Source organism: Natator depressus, chromosome 7, assembly GCF_965152275.1.
Source record: "Natator depressus isolate rNatDep1 chromosome 7, rNatDep2.hap1, whole genome shotgun sequence".
Classification (NCBI taxonomy): Eukaryota; Metazoa; Chordata; order Testudines; family Cheloniidae; genus Natator; species Natator depressus.
The window spans coordinates 33,193,322-33,218,436 of record NC_134240.1 but is presented as its reverse complement, the minus strand read 5'-3'; the positions used below and the strand labels follow the sequence as shown (position 1 = coordinate 33,218,436).

The window sequence follows — 25,115 nt, the reverse complement described above, 5'->3', positions numbered from 1 at the left end:
ACGCGTAACTTCCCCCATCAGAAAGCGTCCGACGCTGCTGAATTACGCATGCGCTATGCCTTCAATCGGGCCGCCCACCGCATGCGCACCTTCCGGAGAGGCTGTTTACGCATGCGCTTGGGCAGCGGGTCGGAGCCGAGCGGTGGAATCGTTGCCTGGTTCCCTCCGCTCGGCTAACTAGCGAGATTGTCCTTCCCCTCCCCCGCCCAGCAGCGGCGCGCGGAGCCCCCCCTCGATGGCGGAGGAAGGGAAAGGGGGGTACAGTGGTGAGGGGGCTGGGTGACGCGGGTAGGCGGGAGGGGCTGTGGGTGAGGCCTTTGGGAGCTCTTGGGGGTGGCGTTTGGGAGGGCGGAGCCGTGGGGTCGGGTGGGGAGAGGGCTTGAAGGCGGTGCTGGTAGAGGTGGCTGCGGGGTGGCGCATTTGGGGTCTGGAGGGGAGAAGGTTGGAGGGTGGGGCTTGTGGAGGGGCCTCTGAGGGGGCGGGGCTTTCGGGGTCTGGAGGGGAGAGGGTTGGAAGGCGGGGCTTTGGGGGTGCGTTCTGGGGGGGTCTGTGCAGTCTCGGGGTGGGCCCGCGGAGTGCGGAGGGGATGCTGGTTGGAGGCTGTCTCTGTTGTGATCTAGTTCGGGCATCCCTATCTCCTGGGGAGTCCCTGTTCCCTATCTCCCAGCCCAGCTTGGGGGGAGGGCAGGGTGATGAGGGGCTCTGGGGGGATGGGTGCAGTGGAAATGCTGGGGGGTGTTGGGATCCCTGCGGAATGGACTGGGAAAGAGGTGGAGGCGACAGGAGGGTTAGGGGGTTAGTGTAGGCAGTTTGCCATGTGTCAAGCATTCAAAGAGGAATTCCCTGGATGGTGTCTGATGTTCCTTCTGCCCCTCTGCACAGAACATGATGACCGTGTGGGCGGCACAGGTGGTGGTGGGGGCTTCGCTGGGAGGAGGAGGAAAGGTCGGGGACCGTTCCGAGGCAAGATGTACAGTGAGGGGAACCACCGCTCGTGGAACCGGGGTGTAGCAGGTCCCAGCCCTTCTGGTCAGCTGGAGGAGGGCGATGGAGATGTTCCCATGAGCGATGCCCATGACAGTCTTCGAACCAGATAGTGAGTGAGAGGTGCTGTTGGGCATTGTGTGTGATGGAGTGGCTCAGGGTGGTGGGATGCCAGTTTCAGTCAGGCTCCAAGGGGAGGGGACTGGTTGGCTCAGGGAGGCAGGGAATGGGATCTGGGGCCTTTTTCTCCAGGGGGCACCAACACCACTCCAACTCTTGATTGGGGAGCAGGGGAAAGCTGCGCTGTCACTGTGCTGTGGATAAATAGGGCTTCCATGTCTGGAGGTTGCTGCAGAGATTTTATTCCAATGCAGCAATGACCACAGGGTTCAGTCAGGTGTTTCTGGTTCCCTTTAGCTTTCAAGGTATTCCCCCCCCCATCTTTAATGCTACGTGCTCGTGTTCCTCTGCTTCCCAGTGCTCCCTATGGGCCACGGCTGAATAGGCGAGGTGATGACTGGCACAGCAGGGGCCGGGGAAGTGCCACCAACATCCATGTCACAGTGAAACGAGATCTCACGCCCCAGGACCGGAGTGGCAGTGCCAGTGCCAGCCGCAACAGCAGCCGGAGGAGGTGGTACAAGGTCACAGTGAGTGCTGGAGGGTGAGGGAGGGAACAGGGAATTTGGCCAAGCCCCTACGCCACAGCCCTGGCACATCATGGTAACCCAAGGCACATCCCTTGCAGGTCACCTTGCCGTCCTGCCCCTCTGACTCAGTTTGTGAAGGGGGCATAATGTCCAGCCTGGCTGCCAGGTGTCTGACCAGCAGGCAGCTCCCTGGGCAGTGGGGAAGGACCCTGTTGCTCATTGGTTGATGCTCCTGGTTCCTAACACACAGGGCTACTCCCTAAGACCTCCCTAGCTCCCAGCCCCATAGTTTGCTGCCAGCTTACTGACATGCTACTTACAAGTGCCTTTTTTTCCTAGATTCCCTATGGAAAGAAGTATGACAAGTCATGGCTTCTAAGCTCGCTCCAGAACTTGTCCAGTGTCCCTTTTACTCCAGTGGAGGTGAGAGCTGCATTGAGATGTCATGCAGGCTGTGAGCAGGGAGACAGAGTCAGCACTCCTGGGTTCTATCCCAGTTTCTGGGAGGGAAACGGAGTCTATTGAGTTAGAGCGGCGGGGGAGGGGGCAGGGTTTCAATTACTAGTTCTGGGAGGGAAGTAGAGTCTAGTGGTTGTAGCAGGGGGGCACTAGTAGTTAGGCCAGACTTCTGGGTGCTCTTCTTGGCTCTGGTACAGACTTGCTATGCAGGCTTGGGTGAGTCAGTCTCCCTGAGCCTCAGCTTCCCTAGTGGAGCTGCAGGGATGGGAATGCCTGTAGGCAGGCGTAGCTCAGCCAGGTTCTTCCTGACAGGGCGGGGATACCAAGGCTCCCTGACTTGCTTGTCTTCTCCCCTCAGTTCCACTACGACCAAAGCCGGGCCTACTTCTATATTGAGGACATGACGACAGCCAATGCGCTCAAGCAGCTGTCCCGCAAGATCACAGATCGAGACAATTACAAGGTATGATTCTCCCTCCCCTGGGCCATTCTGTGTTTGGCACCTGGCTGGAAAGACCCCCATGGTGAGGGAGGGATGTAATGCCTAGAACTGGCCTTGTGCCTTCCTTTCCCTGGGGGACCCCTTGGGCCTGGCCAGGTCTCTGCTCTTCTGGCTGGATTAGCATGGGAACATGTCCTGTGTCCGGTCCTCACATAGCCTGACAGACACATCTCTGCCCTGCATGGGGCCCCCTCTGTGGCACCCCCCATCCACCCTACCAGTACCCTGACATGGGCTTCCTGTCCAGCGTTGGCTCTTGCCCCTCTGTGACCCAGCTTGCCTCTGTTCCAGGTGGTGCTAATTGTCAACCACTCATCTCCACCCCAGTCTATCCAGAAGGAGCTGAAGCCAGAGGAGATTGAGCAGCTGAAAGTGAGTGGTGCAGGGTAGCTCTATTGTGCCCCCACTGGGCTCTGCAGGGTTTTGCAGCCAGTCCCCTCTAACCCATGGTCTCTGTGCTTTCAGGTCACCATGAGTAAGAGATACGACGGGTCCCAGCAGGCCCTGGACCTGAAGAACCTTCGCACGGACCCAGGTGCGTGTTCTCCTGGCACATGTGGGGGGCTGGTACCGAGGAAGTGGTGTTGAGGGAGCGGGTGGGGCCTTGGTGTAGGGTGCTCAGCCTGTGTGTTTCTTCCAGACCTGGTGGCACAGAACATTGATGTGGTGCTGAACCGGCGGAACTGCATGCAGGCTGTGCTGCAGATCATTGAAGAGAACATCCCGGAGGTGAGCTGGGTGCAGGCTTCCTGGAACCTCGGTCTGGGCACTCAGTGCCCTGCCACCAAACTGGGGATGGGTAGCCCTGCCTTGGACTCTCCTCTGACCCTCTGTCCCCTCTGCAATTGCAGCTGCTCTCACTGAATCTCACCAGCAACAAGCTGTACCAGCTGGATGACCTGGCGGAGCTGGCCCAGAAAGCCACCAATCTCAAGATCCTCAATCTGACCCGCAATGAGGTAGGCGCCACCACCATCCCCGGTCCGGCCACCCCTCTGCGGCCTTGCGCTCATGCTCTGCCCCTCTGCTCTTTTTCCCTGCCACAGCTGAAGTCTGAGTGCGAGCTGGACAAGGTGAAGGGGCTCAAGCTGGAGGAGTTATGGTTGGATGGAAACCCTCTGTGCAACAATTTCCGGGACCAGTCCAGCTACGTCAGGTCAGTGGCAGCCTCTGGGGCCTGTGGATCGCCTGGCCCCAATCACTTGGCCTCTCCCGCCCGGTGGGGGACAATGCAGTAGAACGAAGATGCCATCTCCTTGCTGGGAGCTGGATCCCGGCTCCTCTTGCCAGTGGCCCTAGTGACGGTGTCTGTCTCCCTGCATCCCTCTCTGGTTGTGCTGAGGCTCTGGGCCCCCCTGGGCGCATGGGACCTGACTGCTGCATGGCTGACGATGTGGTTTTTATTTCAGCCAGTTTGGAGCCCTGTTCCCTTTCCCCACAATGCACTCTACTCCCCTAAAGTAACAGCTAGACTCTGCCTGTACACTGCTTTCCTCTCCCCCTCTCTCCCCATTCCTCCTCCCTCACCCTGGGCACTGGGACTCCAGGATGCACAGCCTCTTCTAGTATCCCTGTTCCCACGTTGGCCGTGGGAGAGCCACTGTCCCCACCTGCTCTCCCCAGTCGCACACAGGAGGGGCTTGTTGTCTCTGCCCCCTGATGGATGTTTAGGGGGATGCCCCCCCATATCGCTCTGCACCAAGCACTTCCGGAGCTGCTGTGATTGCCAGTCCCTGCGTCCGCTGTTTGGCCCTCAACGATGGCTGGCTAGCCAGAGACGGGTAAGATTCCTCACGGAAGGAACAACCTAAGACAGGCACAGCCGTGCAGTGGCCAAACTAGACCGCACAGCGGTCAGCGCAGAGGGGTCCTTCCTGGTGTAAGGGCCTGGCACATGCTACGTTGTGCTCTCGGTGAGCAGCTGCACACAAGCCCATCAGTGGCCCCAGGTCCTGCCATGGCAGCAGGCGTGGCTAGGACTGGCTCTGAGCAGGAGCAGGAGGCCTGGGCTTTCCATTGACCAGAATGCTGTGTTCTCCCAGAGCGAGTCTCCCTCGAGCCTCTGCATCACCAATGCGTCTGGGGTAGGTGTGAGGAGCCATGCAGGGCAGGAAGAGGCTCTGCTCCTGGGCTCCCAGATCCCTCTTTCCTCCTGTTCTGTCCTCCTTTTCTCTGTGCCATTGCATCCCTCTCCTCTGTCGTTCCTGCCCTGCGTGCCATGGCATGGACATTAATTAGATCTGGGCCTTGATGCAGGAAGCTTCCCCCAGCTGTAAGTTGGTTGCAATGACGGCGACTCCATGATCAGTGGGAATCCATGTCCTCTCCCCCTGCCATCCTGCCCTTGTCTTCCCCTCCCCATCCCCACCCTCTCCTCACTGGAGAATAGCCGCATAGGTGAGTAAGAGCCAGGTAAGTGTGGAGCCCTTCAGCCATGCGGCACCAGCCCCATAGTGTTCCTGGGCCTGTAAATCTGCCAAGGCTCCAAGATCTGGAGGGGGAAGATGTAGTAAAGCCCTGGTCTCTTTCCCTCCCCACCTTAGTGAAGAATCTTGGGGCATCTGCTCTGTCCCTGCCACCCAGCCCCTCAGCGCTGGGTCTCTGCCCTGCTGGGGTGAGAAGGGAGTGCTGCATTGGGTAAGGGGAGTGTGGTGGGCACAGGGACAGCCCCGTTCTGTGGCCTGCAGAGTCAGTGCCAAGGGCATGGGGGGGTAGGTCCAAAGTGCTGGGTGGGGTCAGGGAGGGAAGGAGGCCCCATGGGGGCCAGGCTGGCCCCGCTGCCTCACTGATTCATGTCCCATTTTTGACAGCTCCATCCGACTGCGGTTCCCGAAGCTTCTGCGCTTGGTGAGTGATTTGCGCTAACTTGGGCTGCCCTGTTCAGGACCCATTGCTGGGGCACTCTCTGCTCACTGCTCTACCTTTGCCTCTCTGCAGGATGGCCATGAGCTCCCCCCTCCTATTGTCTTTGATGTGGAAGCACCCACCACCCTCCCCCCCTGCAAGGTAAAGGGACCAGGGAGTGGGGGATTTTAATCTAGGACACTAATCGCTCTGCCAGCAGATGAGGCCCTGGTGCTGGGCTGGGGAAGGCACTCTTGGGGTGTGGAGAAGGGATGGACTGTGAGCCAGGGCACTTAACCGCTCTGCCAGCAGGGCAAGCCCTGGGGCAGGGGCAAGGGTGTTTTGGGGGGAAGGGCTCCGAGCCAGGGTACTAACTGGAGCATTCTCTGACCCACAGGGCAGCTACTTCGGCTCGGATGACCTCAAGGTGCTGGTGCTGCGCTTCCTGCAGCAGTAAGTACCTTGATGTGGGGGGATGAGTTATTTTGGGAGCTAGAAAGGAGGGGGATGTATGGGGAGGGGGCATATGGGTCATGTTGTTCCAGAGTCATGGGCATAGGGCATTCAGGTGTGGGGAGAGCTCTGGGGCAGGGATAGTGTCCTAGCAGCACAGCTGCCCTTTGCTAACGCGCTCTCTCCCTGGCAGGTATTACTCTGTATATGACTCTGGCGACAGGCAGGGGCTGCTGGATGCCTATCACGATGGGGCCTGCTGTTCCCTCAGCATCCCATTCCTCTCGCAGAACCCCTCCAGGTGCGTCCACTAGGGGTTAGTCACTGCCCTCCCAAGGGACTGCAGGGCTGAGAATTCGGACGCCTGAGTTCTATCCCCAGCACAGGAGGGCTGTGAGGTCTATGGGGGTGGGGGGCTGGGAGTCAGGATTCTTGGGTACTATCCCCAGCTCTCATAGGTGAATCGTGTCTTTTGGCTAGAGCAGGGGGCTGGAAGCCTGGACTCTGGGTTCTATTTCTGGCTTGACCCCAACTCACGGTGTCTCCTCAGGCAACTCCCTTCCCTTCTCTGTGCCCTGTTTTTTCTCTGTTAAATGGGGCTCACCCCTCCCCTGCCCAGTAGGGTGAGACTGCCTCTGTTCCCATTTGTGAAGTTCAGGGAGAGGCTAAGAGCCGGGTAAGAGGAAGGTTTCCATTGCATTTTCCTGTGGGGCTGATGGGGCAGGAGCTACAGGGTACTGTTCTCCAGCTACTCACTGGGCATTTCTTCTCAACAGGAGCATCCTGAGTGAATACTTCAAGGGCAGCAGGAATGTGAAGAAACTCAAGGACCCCAGTAAGTGCTAGGGGGCTGCATCGATCACACTCAAAACAGAACTCCCCTCTTGGAGTGATCAGCTCAGGCTCTCTGCAGACTCAGGCAGCATCACTGGGTCAGTTACACTAGAGGCAGCTCTAGCCCCTGTTTGAAGGATCAGCTCTGGCTGTTCAGACTGAGGCAGCGTTTTTGCATTGGTTACACTCAGGGTAGTTTCCCCGCCCCTCCCGCAAGTGACCAGCTCAGACTCCCTGCAGACTCCAGGTCTGGGTTTCTGTGCAGGGCAGACCTGAGGTTGTGGTGTTGTGACTGGGTTGTCAGGCTGGGTGGGGTCTCACCTCCCCCTCCTCCCTCCAGCCCTGCGCTTCAAACTGCTCAAGCATACGAGGCTGAACGTGGTGGCCTTCCTCAACGAGCTGCCCAAGACCCAGCATGACATTAACTCCTTTGTGGTGGATGTCTGTGCACAGACGGTGAGTGCCTCTGTCCCGGGGGCCGGGTGGGCTGTGCTGTGATGGGGGGGTTGAGGGGTGGGGGGAAATGTCTCCACCTTGGGGGCAGGACAGGCTGTGCAGTGAGGTGGGAGGGATGGGAGGTGGGGGAGAGTGCCCCCACCTTGAGGGCAGGGCGAGCTGTGCTGTGAGGTGGGGCGAGAGAGTGCCCCTGGGGGCAGTGGGGGGGGGAGAGGGGGAGTGGTCGGGCAGTGGGGGGCAGGTCCCCTGGGCCATGGGCATGGTGAGGGGGGTGGCAGTTCAGTGACACGACCCCCTCTCATATTGCAGAACACCCTGCTGTGCTTTGCTGTCCATGGAGTCTTCAAGGAAGGTGAGTGTCCAGAAGCCCCCTACCCTCCATTTCCAAGCTTCTCCCTGCACCTCTCCTTGCTAAAACCCCCTCACCCCTATGGCAGACCCCTTTCCCCATACCCACCTCACTGGGCTCTGTTCTCTCTGTGTGCAGTGGATGGCAAGTCCCGGGATGTGGTGAGAGGCTTCACCCGTATGTTCATTGCTGTGCCGGCTGGTATCACAGGGTAAGTGGGGGAAGGGGACGCTGGGGACAGAACCCCGGGGGGGGGCAGCGGTATCCCCTTGGATGTGCATGGGTAGAACACAGGTCGATAGCCTATCCCTCCCCCCACATGCCCAGGGGGGAGATGGATGGGACTCCCCCCAGCAGTGCCTTACCCTTCCTGTGTATGTGTATGGCAGGTGGACCAATGGAGGGGGTTCCCCCTATTTAGTACCTTCCCATCTCTCCCAGGAAGTGGGAGAGGGGGCAATGTATGGAGATCCTTTATTCTCACCCCAGGGTGTGGAGGGGGGAATGGGAATCCCCACATTCCCCTCCTCAGTTCTGGGGGGAGAAATCCCCCTAGTGCCCCTCCCCTCCTTTTAGGCTCTGTGTGTGTGGGGGAGGGGTGGGGTGGAGAAGAGATCTTCCCCCTCATGTGGGCTCTAAGTGGGGGATGGATGGGGATCCCCTGTGCCCCCAGGCTCTGGGGGAAGGAATGGATGAGGATCCCCCATCAGTGCCTCATTCTCCCTATCCCCTCAGGCTGTGCATCGTGAACGACCAGCTGTTTGTGCGCAAAGCGAACACGGAAGAGATCCGCAAGGCCTTCGTGATGCCAGCACCCACGCCCTCGTCCAGCCCTGTGCCCACGCTGTCAGCTGAGCAGCAGGAAATGCTACAGGCCTTCGCCATGCAGTCTGGCATGAATGTCGAGTGGTCCCAAAAGTAAGTAGGCCCTAGGGAGGGTTGATGCTGCCCCATCGCCCATCACTTGCTCACTGACAGTGTCCTTCTGCCCTAGGTGCCTCCAGGACAACGACTGGGACTACAGCCAGGCAGCCCAGGTTTTCACCCAGCTCAAGGTGAGCCAGTGCCTGGGCCTGACTCCATCCCTGGGGCCTGGGGTCAGAATCCTGCAACAGCGAGGGGGAGGGGAGGAGCCACGGGCATGTTCATTCCCCACCAGTGGCCTCAGTGCTCAGAGATTGAGGGTGGGATGGGGCCAGGAGCCACCTTGGATGCCTTGATCCCTCTCTATCCCCACAAGGATCTTCTTTCCTAGGGCTGCCTTCCTCTGGGGGCCTGGCTCCATCATTCTCTGCTCCCAGGCACCTCATAGGCACAGGAAAGGACAGTCTTGTGGAGAAGGCACTGGGCTAGGAGTCAGGACTCCTGTGTCAACACTATCCCTGGCTCTGGGAGAGGAGTGGGGTCTAGTAGATTGGTGGGGGGCTTGGATGCAGGGGTTCTATGCAGCCTCTCCCTGGGCAATGGGGGCGTTGCAATGCCCAGAGTCCCAGTGACTGGTTCCTGGTCTCTTTCAGACGGAGGGGAAGATCCCAGACGTGGCATTTCTCAAGTGAGCAGCGACCCTGCAGTTCCCCCACCACTGATGTTTTATTTTCCATGACAGTTTTTGTAAATAAATGAAAGTTTAAAATAACAAAGGTGGGGGCTCATCGCTGGGAGCAACCATGGGGCTTGGACTCTGAAGGGGGAGCCCCTGCAGCAGGCCCACGGAGCCAGGGGTGATACAGACAGTTCTGGCCATGCTGCCCTGCCTTCAGCCCCAGCCATTTCCAGCGGCAGTGGAAGCAAGACTGAGAAGCAGGTGTTGCTGGGGCACCCAGAAGCTTGGAGGACAGAGCCAGAATCCTTCCCCTCAGGCTTTTGGCCGGTAGGGGGAAAATGACTCTTTTTTTTTTTTTTTTTTGGTATGTTTTAAAACAAGCAGTCTTGTGAGTGGCTTCAGTGAGTTGGGCTAGGTGTACCGCTGACAGGCCCTGTGCTTTCCTAGCAGATGAGCCAAGTTGCCCTCAGACTTCAACCCTGTGGTGGTCACAGTCCCTAGCGCCCCCCACCCCCGAAATGGACTTGTACTCTTCTCTGGGGAAAGGCAGTCCCAAGGGCTCTGGAGCCGTCTTCCTGAGAACATGCCTCATGCATGCTGAGATTGAGAGATGGACAGAGGAGCTGCCAGGTCCTGGCAGGCCTTTGCCACCTGCCTGCTCTCTATTGCAGCAGCTGCTGTGTGGGTACATGGGGCACAGCCCCAGGAAGATGTCATGGCTTCCCTTGGGGTGCTGATGGGATTGTGGGGTTGTGTGGGATCTGGAGCGGTTGGTGCTCTCAGCTAAGGAGCAATGGGGTTGTCATTGGCTATGCTCTCCCCTGTTCCCCACCCTGGAGCTAGGGGCAGAGTGTGGGGCTGCAAGATTCCTATGTGCCAGGGCAGCTCTGGAGTAGCAGGCGCCAGGGGTTTTCCTACACCCAGGGGGAAGGTACTGCCTTCGCCCTTGAGGAGCTGCCAGCGGTGCTTGCAGCACTCCTTCCTGCTTGTACATCTGTGCTGTACAATCACCCCCTAAATCTTTGGGCTGAAGCAGAATGTTGCAGGGCAGAACTGGGCCCCACTGCCCTCTGTTTCTCTGTGGCTGTATGTGCTGGGACCCGCGTGTTCAATAAAGTGGTGTTTGTTAGAATCTCGGCTGAAGGCTCTGTTGGATACATCCCCTCCTGTTCCCCAGTCCCTCCTCTAGGGCCTCTCCATGTTGCCCCCCAATCCAAGTACCATCCCTTCCAGGTCCTCTCCCCAGCCCAGTCCCCCCTCCCCTCCCTCCAACATTCCCCTCCAGTCCCTGTCATCCACTCCCCCCTGCCAGTCCCCTCTCCATATTTCCCCCCAATACCACTACCATCCCTTCCAGGTCATCTTTCCCCCTCCCCCATCCCAGTTGCTTCCCCAGCCCCTCTCTACATTCCTCTCAGTCCCTCCCCCCTTCCAAGCCCTCTCCACATTCCGTCCTGGCGGGGTGGCTCCCCTCCCCCAGCACAGCGATCCCCCAGTGTAAGAAGGCGCTGTGGCTAAGGGGGAGGAGCCTCCTGCCCCTACACAGAAGCACCGGGTTCCTATTTGAGAGAAGTCTTGATGACTACAAGTCCCAGGCGCCCCCGCGCTCCGGCGGAGAGATGGCGGGGGCCGGGCAGCTGCGGCTGTGGGGACTGCGCTGCTGCACGTGGGGGACGGGGGGCCCCTGGGCCCGGCTCAGCGGTGCGCGGGGCTTGGCAGGCCCGGCGCGCGGGGCGTCCCCCCTGGACACGCACGTGCCCCGGGACCTGCTGCTGTTCCGGCACGAGCGGGGCCGCTTTTTCCGCCTGCTCGGGCTGTTCTGCGCGGGGCAGTTCGCGTTCTGGGCGTACCTGGCGCACTTCGCCTTCAGCGCGCTGCGGCCCGCGGGGCGGCCCGCGGCCAGCGCCCGGCCCGCGCCCACCCTGCCCGGTGGGGCCTCGATCAACCCGGCCTCCAACAAGTGGCGCTACGGATTCACCGTGTCCTGTCTGACCGTGGGTGAGAGCCGGGGGGGGGTCCCGAGCCGGAGCGGGCCCCGGGGAGAGAGTGGGGGCAGGGACCCCCGAGCCGGAGCGGGCCCCGGGGAGAGAGGGGTGTGGGGGGCAGGGACCCCCGAGCCGGAGCGGGCCCCGGGGAGAGAGGGGTGTGGGGGGCAGGGACCCCCGAGCCGGAGCGGGCCCCGGGGAGAGAGGGGTGTGGGGGCCAGGGGTTTCCCACCCGGCGTCTAGGGGAGCACAGCACTCAGGCGCGGGGAACTGGTGATTCCAGTCCTTGCATCCTGGGGAAGCATGAACCGAAGACACCGGTAATGGGATTCTCCCCTCTCTCCGCAGGGAGAGAGTCTGCCCTGGGGAGGGTGGTCAGTGACAGGGAGCTGGGTCTGAGTCCAGTTCATTGCCCTGGGGAGCAGGGATCTGGGACCCGAACCTGGTTCCACCCCGCAGCTGGGCCTGGGCCACCTGGAGCAGCTGAGTGGAATCAGGCTTCTGAAACTCAAGAGCCAAATCCTGCTGCTGGGAGATGGGAGGCTGTGCCCCCAGCCTTGCTGATGTCCCTCATTTCTAATCTGCGGCCCCCTGGTATCCCAGCCTTGGGTCCCCCCCCCGAGTTTTGCCAGTGCCTTCCAACCCACAGCCCCCTGCCAGCCCAGTCTGGGTATGGTGGATAGCATCTGGGCGTTTCATACCCTCTCTTTCTCCTCCATCCCAGGTTCACTGATCGTGGCTGCCGGCTTCATGTATTCACGCCGCTCGGTGTGGCAGGTTGTGCTGCGCCAGGGGGGACGGGATGTGACCCTCAGCACCTACTACCCCTTCGGGCTGAGCTCGTCTTTCACAGTGCCCCTGCGCCAGGTCTCCTGCATGGCCCATCGTTCTGAGGTGCCTGCCATGATTCCCCTCAAGGTCAAGGGGCGGCCCTTTTACTTCCTGCTGGACAAGCAGGGCCAGGTCTACAACCCCCAGCTTTTTGACCTCACCGTGGGGGCTTACAGGAAGCTGTGATTGGGGGAATGAGGATGCTTCCCGCTGCTGGAGGATCCTGGGGGGTTGCCGCTGGACAGTTAGAGAAGAGTCCCCAGATTGGGGGCAATGGACAGATTCACACCACACCACCCCCACCAATCTCCTGCCTTTCCCCAAGGACAGCAGGGCCCAGCCCCATTGAGGGGGGCACTATGGCCTGGTGGGATGGAGCTCCAATTGTGTGCTTTTGAAATAAAAGTGAAACTGTGGAGCTGCTGCTGTGAACTCCCTGCCAGCCATGAGTATCTGGAGCCAGCAGGGTTGGGAGGTGGTGTTCATGTGCAAGGAAGCTGATAAAGGAGCAGTGGACTGGGAATACTAGGGTGGAAAGGATCAATGGGGAAGGGGAGGCATGCACCATGGTGGACCTGTGGCTCAGAGTGCGGGATTTCATGCTGGAGGGGGTCTGAGCTAGGGAAGCATTTGTGCAGGGGAATCTGAGCCTGTGGCACCCCCCACGTGTGAACAGGCTCCAGCAAGATGAGCGCACACCCTGCACAGACCACATGGCGCTAAATTTGAGGAAATCAGTTTATGGGGGCGATGTGGTGCTAAGGGGTCCCAGCCCCCCCTCCCCCTTTCCCATGAGCAGTGAGTCCTGGGGGGAGGGCTCAGCTTCCCTCGCCTGCATTGTCGCTGTCCCCTTCCTCCTCCAGGCTGGGCTGAGTGATGAGCCCTGATGGCCAGGCCAGCCCCTGCTCACGGGCGAGGCGCTTCCAGCGGGCGTCGTCACTTGGATGGGTGAGGTAGCGCTGCCCCACACGGGTCTCCAGCTCCCGCAGGGCCAGCCAGGTCTGGAAATCCTGGGGGGGATGGAGACAGCTCATCAACAGGTGCTGTGGGGAGTCCAGGCTCCTCCTGTCAGGGGTCCACCATGTACTGGGGAAGGGATCTACAGGGGATGGGGAGAGCTAGGGAGGGGGTTGAGTTAGCCATTTACTGTTGGGAGGGGGGACTGGAGACTGGGGTGAAGCTGGGCAGGGGAGAGCAGGGTGTTGCGTTCTAGGGTGGAGGGAGTTTATGTGGAGTTAGTGCCAGGGGATGGAAGAGGTATGTTATGGGGTGTGGATTGTGGGACAGAAGGTATCTGCAGGCAGGGATATGGGTGGGGTGAATAGGGATTGAGGGGTAGAGGGAAGGTACCTGCAGCCAGGGGTGGTTCAGCGCCTTGTTCACACTCAGTCGCTTCCTCAGCTTCACCTGCAGCAGCTGGTGGATGAGGCTGACAGCTGGGAGGGAAGGAGGGGGTTACATAGGCCAAGACCTCTCCCCAACTCCTCCCCCAGGGAGCACAGCCATTGGCTGCCAGAGGCCTGCAACAGGCAAATTTCCTGGAGGTGCCATAGGGCTGCTGCAGGTACATGCAGCCCATGCTCTGGAGGTGCAGGGGCAGTGGGAGGAGTAGTGTGCTGCAAGTGGCATGCCACAGGGGAGCGGAGCAGGGCAGGGCAGGGTGGTGGTGGGGGAAGAGGGTCTCGCCCTCGAGGGAGATGCTGGCCCAGGTCTGCCAGGGGTACATGGCCAGTCTGGAGGTAAGGGGGCAGTGTGATTGGGTGCAGGGTGGTGGGGGAGACAGGAGGTCTCCTCCTCAAGGAAGATGTTGACTCGGGTCTGCTCGGAGTACATGAACGCTGCAGTCTGGAGGTGGGGGGGGGCAGGGTCGGGATAGGAGTGTCTCACCCTCAAGGGAGATGCTGGCCCAGGTCTGCCGGGGGTACATGAAGGCTGCATTCTTGATCTGATCGTTGACGTCCTCCTCCTCGTTGAAGGGGAAGGTCCCGCTCAGGCTGACGTAGATGATGACGCCCACGGCCCACATGTCCAGGGCACGGTTGTAGCCATGTTGCCGCAGCACTTCGGGTGCCAGGTACGCTGGGGTCCCCACCACTGAGCGCCGGAATGATGACTCCTCAATGATGCGGGCGAAGCCAAAGTCACAGAGCTTCACCTGAGAGGTGAGGGGTTAGCATGAGGGTGGGGAATATGGAGCATTTCCCTGCTAGGGGGCCTGACTCTGGGGGGACCAGCTGGCTTGGGGTAGGGGCCTCTCCCCTCTAGGGGGTGCCAGGTCTGGTCCGGCCCCAGGTTGGTAATAGAGTCTTGGCGGAAAGGGGAAGGGAGAGTGGGTGCAATGGGGCACGAGCTAGGATGGGTGTTCAGGGAGAGGGGGCTAGAGGGATGAGGCGGTAGAACAGGAGGGGCAGGGCTCCAGGGAGGTGGGCTGGGAGGCAGGGCAGGGATTGTCCCACCTGGGGGTAGGGCTCATCCGAGGCCAGCAGCACATTCTCTGGCTTGAGGTCACAGTGCACGATGTTCCGGGTGTGCAGGTGGCGCAGGGCAGACAGGATCTGCAAGCACAGGGGAAACGTCACAGGAGGGGGTGGTTACCTGCCATGTGGGGGGGAGTTCCTGCCAGGTCCACGCACAGACTGGATGTGGCATGGGGGCTGTTGCACGCTCACATGCGCTGGTGAGTGCTGTGTGACCCGCGACCCAGGCATTGGGGAGCAGTGATGGGATGCTGTGTGTACGTGCACAGTTATGGCGAGGGGCTTGCAGTGATGTGCAGTGCTGACGTGCACAAGTCTACCACCATGCTGAGTGGCGAGCCTGGGTGCGGTATGCAATGGTGACAGGACCACAGTGGTGGGCACGATGGGGATGAGCAGCGATGCGGAGCAGTGCATGAGAGCGACTGGCGTGCCACAGGGGAGCAGCATGCTGGGGGGCCAGGACGGGAGCGGTGGGCCGTGGGGGAGCAGTGTGTGTGGGCGTGTACATTTTCACAAGGACTCTGAGTAGTATGCATGCTGTGATCATGGATGGTGCAGCATCATTAACATGCCCGACGGGGACACCTGTGGGGAGCACCAGGCTGGAGGGTTTGCTTGGTCCTCCTCGATCTGCTGTGAGGCCACTGCAGGGCGTGGGGCGGGGAGAGCTGGGGCACCCACCTGGGCAATGAGGAACTTGGCAAGGGGTTCGGGCAGCCGCCCAGTCTCGCTGGACAGGATCATTTCCAGCATGTCGCCATGCAGCCGCTCCATCACCACGAAGAGCCGGGCAGGGCCCTCGAACATGCACTCCAGGTGCACCACGCAGGGGGAGTGCAGGCTCTGGCAGGGGAGAGGATGGAGCTCCCTGAACGGGGATCCTCCACACCCTGCTCACAGCCCAAGAACTCTCCCCACCACTCAGACCTGCACCTAACCCTGCAGGCCCTTCTCTGGTGCTGGACTGGCTTGGAGCTCCCTCCAGGGGGCAGGGCCCCAACAAAGCCCCCAGTGCACTGAGGGAGGGAGTGCTGCCTGTCCAGCCATTGCCCCGTTTCCCCCACTGGGTCTGGGGGGCAGAGGCAGCCAAACATGTCCATGGAGGAGTCCCCATGTTCCCCCCCACCCAAGGGTCCCCTTTTCCACACACCCCTCCTTTCCCACCAGGGTCCTTGTGTTTCCCATCCCCAGGGGCTCACCTGCAGGATAGAGACCTCATTGCGGAACTGATTTTCCTGCCGGGGGGGGAAGCGCAGCTTGTCGATGACTTTGATGGCCACGTCCCGGCCAGATTTCCTGTGCTTTCCTGGGGGGCAGGGCAGTGGTATCAGGGCTTGGGGGCAGAGGGGGAGGCAGGGCTGGGGCGGGAGGGGTGTGTGTCAGGGCTGGGGGCAGAAGGAGAGGCAGGGCTGGGGCGGGAGGGGTGTGTGGCAGGGCTGGGGGCAGACGGAGAGGCAGGGCTGGGGCGGGAGGGGTGTGTGGCAGGGCTGGGGGCAGAGGGGGAGGCAGGGCTGGGGTGGGAGGGGTGTGTGGCAGGGCTGGGGCAGAAGGAGAGGCAGGGCTGGGGTGGGAGGGGTGTGTGGCAGGGCTGGGGGCAGAGGGGAAGGCAGGGCTGGGGCGGGAGGGGTGTGTGGCAGGGCTGGGGGCAGAAGGAGAGGCAGGGCTGGGGCGGGAGGGGTGTGTGGCAGGGCTGGGGGGAGATGTGCACTGGCACACCACAGGTGAGCAGTGGGCAAACCATGCTCCTGGAAGCATGGCAGTGATGGGATGGGCATGGCTACGGCACCTGGGGAGCCGTAGTCAACGCATTTGCCCCTGGGGGGTGCACATGCAAACGGATCCCAGACTGTGCCCAAGGGGAGGTGGGGGGGATCAGCACAGAGGGAGGGGAGCGATTGGGGGACACAGGAAAGGGGAGCCAGGATGGGAGTTGGGGAGCAGGGGTGGGGGAAGGCACCTACCGCCGTACACCACCCCGAACTGCCCAGCGCCCAGCACCTCGTCAGGGAAGATCTGATAGGAACGGCTGATGTCCTGGGGTGAGGGACAAGGACAGAGTTGGGGGGATTGAGGCATGGTGCCCGCTAGGGGCAAATCCCTGACAAACCAGGCCTAATGCTCCCACTACTGCCACCCCGCCACCAACCCTTATGCCTGGCTTCCTCACCCCAACACCAGCCCCCATGTTTGCTCATCCCCTTCCCTGTGCTAGACCATGCACCCCACCACTCCTAGGGTTCCCCAGTGCCACCCTCTCCAACTCACCGTGTCATCTGGGGACTCATAGTCAGAATCTGCAGAGATAAGACAGAATGGAGACATGAGAAGACCCTGGCCCAGCTGGGACTGGGACATTCAGACCCACTGCCCTGTTATCCTGGGAGCAGGAGACAGCCACCTCTCAGATGCCACTGGGGATGTTTATACAGGGATCCCTCACCTGGTACTGAGATGCAACTGTCTCTGGGGTATGGCACAGGGGCTGTTGATACAGTGGTTTCTTGCCCAGCACTGAGATGCAGCTGGCACTAGGGTGTGGCACAGGGGCTGTTAACACAGGGGTTCCTTGCCCAACACTGAGGTGTGGCACGAAGGCTGTTAACAGGATTCCTTGCCCAACACTGAGGTCTGGCTGGCTCTGCAGTGCAGCATAGGGGCTGTTGAATCAGGGATGATCCCTCACCCAGCTCTGAGATGCAGCTGGCTCTGGGGTGGGGCTCATGGTTGCCTATAGAGGGATCCCCATGGTACTCACTGGGCTCCTGGACAGAGCCGTCGGGCTCTGGGTTCACAGGCCATAGGGCCTGGCGGATGGCCCTGGCCCAGGCCTTTCCAGCCTCCGCCCTCGCCCAGACCTGCCCTGGCTCCCGCTCACTGCTGTGCTCGCCCACGTAGTACACCAGGGCCTCCGTCACCAGCTCAAAGCAGGGGGGGCTCCCACTGGGGGCCAGGGGTGTCAGCCCCTCCCAGGGGCGGATCTGGAGGATCTCAGACAGCAGCAGCTCCTGCAGGAAGAGCAAGACCATTGGACAGTGGCTGGGCTCCTTTCGGGTGAGGAATTAGGAGGGGGGGTGCCACAGGGAGAGTGCAGGCTGCTTTGGATTTGGGCTCAGGGGAAACAGGGTGCTGTAGGGAATGGGATGCAGCAGAGGGGACGAAGAGCGGACCCCTCACCTTGTAGAACTTGCCTCCGCTCTCACAGTGGAAGAAGCTCAGGCTCTTACTGTCCAGCACCCAGAAATGGCGCTTCCTCTGGGGGGCACAGAGATGTTATTCTGGGGGCTTATGCCCATCCCATCCCAAGGCCCCCCAACCCAAACCTCTGCTGCCCCCCCCCCCCAACATTGCCCTGAAATGCCTGGCCAATAATCCCCCTCTCCTGCTCTCAATCCCCACATAACCAGCCCTGGCCAGCTGCAAGCCCCACTCCCTGACACCCTCTCACTCCATGCCCCATCCTGTTACTCTGCCTTGTGACCCTGCCCCTTGCCCATCCATGACCCCTGCCTCCCATGCGCCTCTGACTCCACCCCCCATTCCAGCCTGCCTGAGGCTCCACCCCTGACCCCATATCTCCTGTGGCTCCACCCCTGACCCTCCTGTAACCTCACCCTCTGTCCTCAGCCAGGTCACTCACCATGGGGTCCCTGCTGGTGAAATGCACCATCCATCCCTCCAGCAGGATGGTGCTGCGCCGCCTCTTGATGTGCCGGCAGGACTGCACCACCCGCATCAAGGGGATGTAGCTACTGAAACAGGGGCTGGCGCCAGGAGAGACAGGGACTCAGATGTTGGACTCCCCTGCCCCCAAAGGCACAGCCTTCCACCACCCACCAGGCTCCCTGGGGTCAGGACTCCTGGGTTCTATGTCCATCTCTGGGAGGGGAGTGAGGTCTGGTGGTTAGAGCGGGGATTGGGAACCAGGATTCCTGAGTTCACTGACCCCATGGGAGATCCCCTTCCCCTTCTGTACTATAGAGCAGCAGGCCCTGGGGAACCACGCAGCCCCCCCATCCTGGGGGGGTCCCTACCTGAGGCTGGTGTGCAGCTCTGCCTCTAGAGTCCCAGGGTTGGGCTCTGTCTCCTCTGTGTCCTCTGCCAGCCCGTGCCCACTGGTGCCCTCCCCATCCGCCTCCCCTTCCACTGGCTCTGGCTTGCTAGATGGGCACTCTGGGCTCTCGCCATCTATGTGGGTGAAGGGAGAGAGTGAGATACCCTGCTTTCTGCAAGGCCAGCAGGGAAAACACGATGGGGGATAGGGACTAGAGCGGGGCCACTGGGTGCCAGGATTCCTGGGTTCTATGCCTGGCTCTGGGAGCAGAGTGGTGGCTAATGGTTAGAGCAGATGGGCTGGAAGCAGGGGTACAACAAAGAAGGGCTCAGGCCACCCCTTGTCCCCTGACTAGAATTGGAAATTGAGCCTGGCTGTCCTGCCAGAGGGGTGACCAGGCCAAATCTGAGGGTGTGGTGACCCTGTACCCCTCCTTGACCCTCCCTACCTGTGCACTGCTGCACCCCCAGCCCCCAGGGGGGTGGGAAGTTTGGGTCTGGGCTTTTTGTGCTGCCTGCGGCAGAGGAGACACAGAAGAGGATGGGGCCTGGGGCTCCCAGAACTTCCTGGGCCCTGGTGAGGATGGTGCTCTTCAGCCTGACACCTCTCTGGGTGAGAGCTCAGGGCTGGGAGCAGAGTGGGGTGTGGGGGCAAGCATGAGGCTGGGTGCAGAGGCAGTGTAAGAGAGTAAGGGCTGGGTATGGGGGATTGGGAGGGGGTGAGCTCAGGGCTGGGTATGGGGGACTGGGAGGGGGCAAGTGCAGGGTGGGGTGGGGAGGGAGTAGGGCTGGGGACAGGAGGAGAGTGGGGGGCGGGAGAGACTAAGCTGGGGGTGAGGCAGGGCAGGGAGCGTTCTGGGCCCTCTCCTTAGGAAAGTGCTGTTTGTGCCCAAGGGGGAATCAGGACTCCTGGGTTCTATCCCTAGCACAGGGAGGGGAATGAGGTGTGGAGCTTCTGACCCAGTGGAGCCCTAATGCTGATCGGACAGGGTCACTGGGTTGTGCCCAATGCATTGTGAGATAGCCATGCGGGGCACTCTGGGAGGGGTCAGGCTTCCCCAGTGGGCAAGCTGAGCAGGGGGCAGAGCTGGGGCTGGGAATGGGGTAGTGCTAGGTATGTTGCCTCCCTGCCCCATGCGGCCCCGTCCTTACCTGCTGTGCCAGGGGCCAGGCCCTCCCCCACACACTCTTCCGGCACGAACTGCTCGCAGCGCTTGTGGCAGTTGAATTTACAGTCTGTGTTGGGAGAGGAGAGAGGCTGAGGGCTGGGACAGGGTGGGGCAGCGGGCCAGCCGGGATCCAGCTCTCCCTTTCCTGCTGGGGTCCCTGGAGCAGTGTGGCTGGGTGCTACCTCCAAGTGCGACAAAGGGGGTAGCTCCCTCCTCAGAGCAATTGGCTCAGGCTCTTTGCAGACTCAGGCAGTGTTGCTGCATTGGTTACAGCAAGGGCAGCTCCTCCCTTTTATCTCTGTTCCCTGAATCCCCCCCACTTCTCCCTTTGTACCCGTGATGTAGGTTCCCCTGCCGTGTGTGACTGTTTCTGCTGGTTCCCTGTCAGCCCCAGAAGGATGGGGAGAAGCCACGGAGACCGTGACTCCCAGCTCTCTTTACAGCGTTCTCTTTGATAAGTGGCCCCTGCAGGGCAGGGAGGCCTCACTGGGTCAACAGACAGCAGTCAAAGGGGGCACCTCCCTGGGGTGGTTGCTTGGACATGCCATCAGAAGGAGCTTCCAGTGCTGAAAGGGGAAGCAATGGGGGCACAGCTCGAAGCTGGGTTGCCAGGTTCTGTACCCCTACACCCCAGTGGGGCCACAGTGACTCTGAGGTCAATCCCAGCAGCATCCCAGTCCAGGGTCAGGCCCCTCACCCCAGTCCTGGCAGGGTCCCAGCCCGGGGTCAGCCCTTTACCCCAGTCCTCTGCATGGTCCCAGCTGCTGGTACCTTTGCACTGCAACCCCTGGCGGAAGAGCCCCTTGAGCAGGCGCTTGCAGTGTTGGCACACGGTGGGCCGGGTGTACGAGTGGACCTGGAAGGTGTGTGGCACCTTGACCCGGTTCAGATCCATCCAGTCCTTCCAGAGCGGGCGGCCAATCAGCACAGGGCCCTGTGTCTGCTGGCCCCACTTCCAGTGACTGATCTGCAGGGGAACCAGAGTCCATGTTAGACTGTGGTGAGTGTCCCCACCCTCCCCCAATTCTGCACTGTCACTGTCCCTCACTGCACCCCACTTTCCAGGGGCCCAGCCAAGTTGCCAGCCATCCCCAATTCTGATTTATCCTGGGTCTCTGCCTGGCCTTCCCCATCCTATCCAGCCACCACTGCAGGAGGTTAGGAGCCAGGATTCCTGGGTTCTATCCGCTCTGGGGGAGGAGTGGGTGTAGTGGCTAGAGCAGACATCGTATTCCTTTGCAGGGTGTATCCATCGCCTCTGAAGTCCTTGACCTTCCCAACACCCAAGAGCCATCACCCTCTGGAATACTTCCCCTGGCTGTGTGGGTCCCAGCTCCTACCTCCTCCAGGCTGCCCCCCACGGTCTGGCCAAGGCCAGGGGTCCTGGGGCTGGTGGTAGCACCCAGTGAGCGACTGGCCAGCTGGCTCCTCCTCACACCGCGGCAGTTGTTGGGGATCTTGAAGGCACAGCGCTTGTGATAGTTCAGCCCACAGCCTGGGGGGAGGGGAGAGTGAGGACTGGGCCCCCTGCCAGGCCCGGAATGGGGGGAGCTGGGTCCCCTGGTCATGGGGGTGGGAGCCCCAGAGGGGCTCGAGGAGATTGGGCCTGAAAGGAGGGGGCTACTGGTGTGCAAAGGGCTGAGGAATTCAGCCAGGCCTGGGGAGAGGGGTGCCAAAGGGACCCAGGAGATCTGGAGGGAGCATTGTCTGCCCAGTGGGACCCAGGGGATCGGGCCAGGTGCAGAGATGGGGGTATGGGCACCAGAGGGACCCAGGAAGCGGGAGAGGGTTGGGGTCAGGCGACTGGGTCAGTCCCAGGGAGGGGACAGGAAGGGCTGGACACAGATTGCTCCATACCTTGACACTTTAACCCTTGGCGCACCAGCCCCCAGAGCATCTCCCCACAGTAGTCGCAGAAGGCCGGGGCCTTGTAGGAGTGAACAAGCAGCACATGGGGCCGGATAGTGAAATCCAAAGAAACTGAGGCTGTGGGGAGAGAGAAGAGTGAGGAGGGGGTGGGTTTGGTAGGGAGCATGGGAGTCCAGGGCCTGCCCCTCTGTGGGCCGCTGGCTCCGATCTGCCCCTATGGCACGGGGACTGGCTGGGTGGGATGGGGGAATGGGACAAGGGGCCTTTCCCCTCTAGGGGGCGCCAGTTCTGATCTGCCCCAGGATGGGAGACTGGCTGGCTCACATGGGGCAGGGAGGGGAAGCTGAGGTCTTTCCCCTCCAGGCCCTGCTCGGCATCCACAGGCTCTGGTGCCCCAGGTGTCTCACCTGACAGCACGACCTCAATCAGGTCCCCAGGGCACACAACACCGTCTGGCCCCAAGTGCTCCAGCACATTCTCTGACGCGGCGTCGTGCCGGAACAGCATGATCTTCTCCGACACCCCCAGGAAGCCGTAGTCAGGGAACTAGGAGAGAGATGGCATTACAGCCCAGGCCTCCTGGGCCCCCCTGGTCTGCACTAACCATTAGATCCCACTCCCCTTCCTGAGCCAGGCATAGAACTCAGAAGTCATGGGCTCTTTCTGGGGAATTATGGGGGACACAGACAGTAACCTCCCCCCGCCCCCGCTGCCCCAGCCTGCTCTCAGCTGGTAAAGGTTGGCCTGTGAGCTCACATTAGCGCCTCCCCCTAGGGGAAGATGGGACTGGAACAGGCCTGGTTATTATAGACATGAAGTCTTCACTCTAACTCCAGGTTTTGCTGCTCTCAGGCTGCGGGCTCCGGCTCTTCCCAGCACCATTCCCTGGTTGGGCAATCCCCCGCGCCCACAACTTTCACAGAGTCCGGAGCCTGCCAGGGCTTGTGACACACTGGGAGAGGGAGGGGAGCACAGATAGAGTCCCACCGCTAACACCAGCCTCCTGGATTCCTGTAGCACAGGGGTTCTCAAACTGGGGGTCGGGACCCCTCAGGAGGTCGCGAGGTTATTACATGAGGGGTCGCGAACTGTCAGCCTCCACCCCAAACCCTGCTTTGCCTCCAGCATTTATAGTGGTGTTAAATATATTTAAAAGTGTTGTTCATTTATAAGGGGGGGTCGCACTCAGAGGCTTGGTATGTGAAAGGGGTCACCAGTACAAAAGTTTGAGAACCACTGCTGTAGCACTTCTCGAATGCTCGCATTGCTGCAGAAATGCTGTGTGTTCTCACTGGAACTGCACTGAGCTAAAATGCAGCTGCTTCTGGGGTGGGACATGGGATTGTTTATACAGGGATCACTCACCCAGCATCAAGATGCAGACCCTTCTGGGGTGGGGTGCAGGAGCTGTTTATACAAGGATCCCTTGCTTGGCACTGAGATGCAGCTGCCTCTAGGGTGGGGTGCAGTGGCTGTTTACACAAGGCTCCTTTGCTTGGTGCTGAGATGCAGCCACTTCTGGAGTGGGACATGGTGGCTGTGTACACAAGGCTTCTGCACCTGGTGCTGAGAGACAGCTGCTTCTGGGCTGGGCTGCATGGGGTGTTTATACAGGGATCCCTTGCCTGGCGCTGAGATGCAGTCACCTCTGGGGCGGAGCGCGGGGGGCTGTTTGTACAGGGCTAGTTGTATGAGACTCCCCGCTCCCTGCAGACAGACGAGCCCCCCCTGCAATGCCATGAGTGAGCACGGAGCGGAAACGAGCTGCTCTGCTGGTTTCCTCTGTCACTTGCTCGGTGCAGGGGGACTGGGCAGCTGGGGAGAGGGCAGGCCCTCAGAGTGCAGGTAGGAAGCACAGGGCCCCACTGACCCCAGCCACAGCGGAAAGATTGACTCAGCATGGCTGCTGCAGCACCCCCACACACACACCCAAGTGCTCCCTGTGCTGTCCTGAGATGGAAACTGGCGGGGAGGGGGCAGGGGGCAAAGGAAATGTGGGGGAGCCAGGGAACTTTTGAATAGCCACCCTCCTGTGAATGAGAGAGTGTAGGTCCACAGCAGGGGGGCAGACACCCCCACACACTCCATAATATTAAGGGTGTCCCCTCTTTGGACCTGGACCAGGGCTCTACATCTCCCACTCATCCGACACTTGGGTCACATCATCTTCCCCCCGACCTCGAATCCTGTCTGCAGGTCCCCTGGTAAGATCAGGCCCCTTGACCCACCCCATGTGCCCCCCCTTCTCCTCCAAGGGTGCTGTCCAAGGGCTCTGAGTGCCATGAGGTTCCCCAGGGAGCGAGCCCCCTGAAGCCTGGCAGCCCAGCAACTCCCATCTGCCACCCTACCTCTGGGACATCGCAGTCTCCAGCCCACTGTTTCCCCCAGGCTGTGCCTCATTTAATCTGTTTTAGGAGAACAGCAAATCAATCTCCAGGCATCAAGAGGGGAGGAGGAATAGTGGTTAGAGGAGGGGAGAGCAGGATGCCTGGGGTCTATTCGTAGCTCAGGGAGGGGAGTGAAGTCTAGTGGTTAGAACAGGAGAGGTACTGGAAGGTAGGACTCTTCGATTCTATTCCTAGCTGAGGCAAGGGAGTGAAGCCTAGTGGTTAGAGCATGTCGGGTGGAAGCCAGGACTCTCAGGTTTCTGTCCCTGGCTCTGGGAGGGGAGTGGGGACTCACGGTTAGAGCAGCTGGGGCTGGAAGTCAGGACATTGCTGGGTTCCGCAGCTGCTCCCCTACATTCCAAGCACTAGTCAGACTTTGAGCAAACTCCTCTGGTGTCTCCGTGACCCACCATTGGCATCTGGGCACAGCCTCTGGGATTCCTTCTGGGGACCCCTCCCATCCCCGCACCCTGGATCCTGGCCCTTTCACCTGTGCTCCCCTTCTCGACTCTCCTCCAGCTTAGCCCCATTACCTTCCTCTCCACCAGCTCTACTGCCAGGTGCCGCAGGTGCCCATAACGCAGCTCCTCTGGGGGCAGCATGTATGACTCTCGAGACAGCCCAATCTGCAGGCGCACAGATACTGTGCCCAGGGGCTGGCACTCCAGAGCCATGGGCAGCACCGGGTGCCCGGGAAAGCTGGGTCTTGTGCTGGATCCAACTCCTGAGGGTCTCACGTGGGGATGGGGCAGGAGGCAGGAGAGAAAGGGGTCCCTTCTCGTTCCCCCCCACAGTCCCCACTCTGGCTCCCTGCACCGCCTGTCCCCACGGCTTCTCTGAGCTGCAGGAAATGCAGTGTTAACTCTCTGCTCCCCAACGGACGGAGCTGTCTGCTGATAATGATGAGTGCAGGCAGCGCAGCCTGGTGGGTTAGTGCATGGGGTGGAGAGCCAGGACTCCGGGGTTCTGTCTTCAGCTGTGGGAGGGGAGAGGGGTCTAGTGGATTAGATGGGGCCGGGGGAACCAGGACTCCTGGGTCCTATTCGCATCTTTGCTAGTATTAATAACTGCATTTCTATGGTGTTCCCCCATCAAAGCAACACCCGGATGGTGATGAATTACCCCAAGTTTGGTTCCTGGTGAAGGGGGCTTACAGGGTGAGATGGAAGTGCTGGACATGATGGGTCACCACTCAGCTGTCATCTAACTCAGTGGTTCTCAGCCAGGGGTATGCATACTCCTGGGGGTACGCCGAGGTCTTCCAGGGGGT

The 25,115-nt window shown here is 60.7% G+C and overlaps 3 protein-coding genes across 3 annotated transcripts; 2 read left to right on the top strand and 1 right to left on the bottom strand.

Annotated features, from left to right (window-relative positions):
- Window positions 1-84: 84 nt before the first annotated feature.
- NXF1 (nuclear RNA export factor 1) lies at window positions 85-10,196 on the top strand. Its single transcript, XM_074958069.1, has 21 exons — window positions 85-266; window positions 883-1,096; window positions 1,463-1,634; window positions 1,974-2,057; window positions 2,452-2,556; window positions 2,887-2,967; window positions 3,061-3,130; window positions 3,236-3,324; window positions 3,447-3,554; window positions 3,642-3,751; window positions 5,406-5,442; window positions 5,533-5,601; window positions 5,837-5,892; window positions 6,086-6,193; window positions 6,669-6,727; window positions 7,067-7,182; window positions 7,492-7,534; window positions 7,670-7,742; window positions 8,267-8,449; window positions 8,526-8,586; window positions 9,049-10,196. The coding sequence occupies exons 1-21, from the start codon at window positions 236-238 to the stop codon at window positions 9,085-9,087; spliced, it is 1,908 nt and encodes a 635-aa protein (XP_074814170.1). The 5' UTR covers window positions 85-235; the 3' UTR covers window positions 9,088-10,196.
- A 497-nt stretch (window positions 10,197-10,693) lies between these two features.
- On the top strand, window positions 10,694-12,302 carry TMEM223 (transmembrane protein 223). The gene is made up of 2 exons (XM_074958071.1): window positions 10,694-11,072; window positions 11,784-12,302. Exons 1-2 carry the CDS (start codon window positions 10,694-10,696, stop codon window positions 12,074-12,076), a joined length of 672 nt encoding a protein of 223 aa, XP_074814172.1. The 3' UTR covers window positions 12,077-12,302.
- Window positions 12,303-12,629: 327 nt separating this feature from the next.
- Window positions 12,630-24,574, bottom strand: LOC141991473 (serine/threonine-protein kinase D3-like). Its single transcript, XM_074959792.1, has 18 exons — window positions 24,379-24,574; window positions 21,866-22,004; window positions 21,447-21,575; window positions 20,930-21,084; window positions 20,361-20,556; window positions 19,573-19,656; window positions 18,402-18,555; window positions 18,008-18,131; window positions 17,545-17,622; window positions 17,126-17,375; window positions 16,636-16,664; window positions 16,332-16,404; window positions 15,570-15,676; window positions 15,052-15,213; window positions 14,347-14,445; window positions 13,778-14,045; window positions 13,241-13,326; window positions 12,630-12,900 (listed from the first exon to the last, which is right to left on the bottom strand). Exons 1-18 carry the CDS (start codon window positions 24,517-24,519, stop codon window positions 12,709-12,711), a joined length of 2,466 nt encoding a protein of 821 aa, XP_074815893.1. The 5' UTR covers window positions 24,520-24,574; the 3' UTR covers window positions 12,630-12,708.
- Window positions 24,575-25,115: the final 541 nt, after the last annotated feature.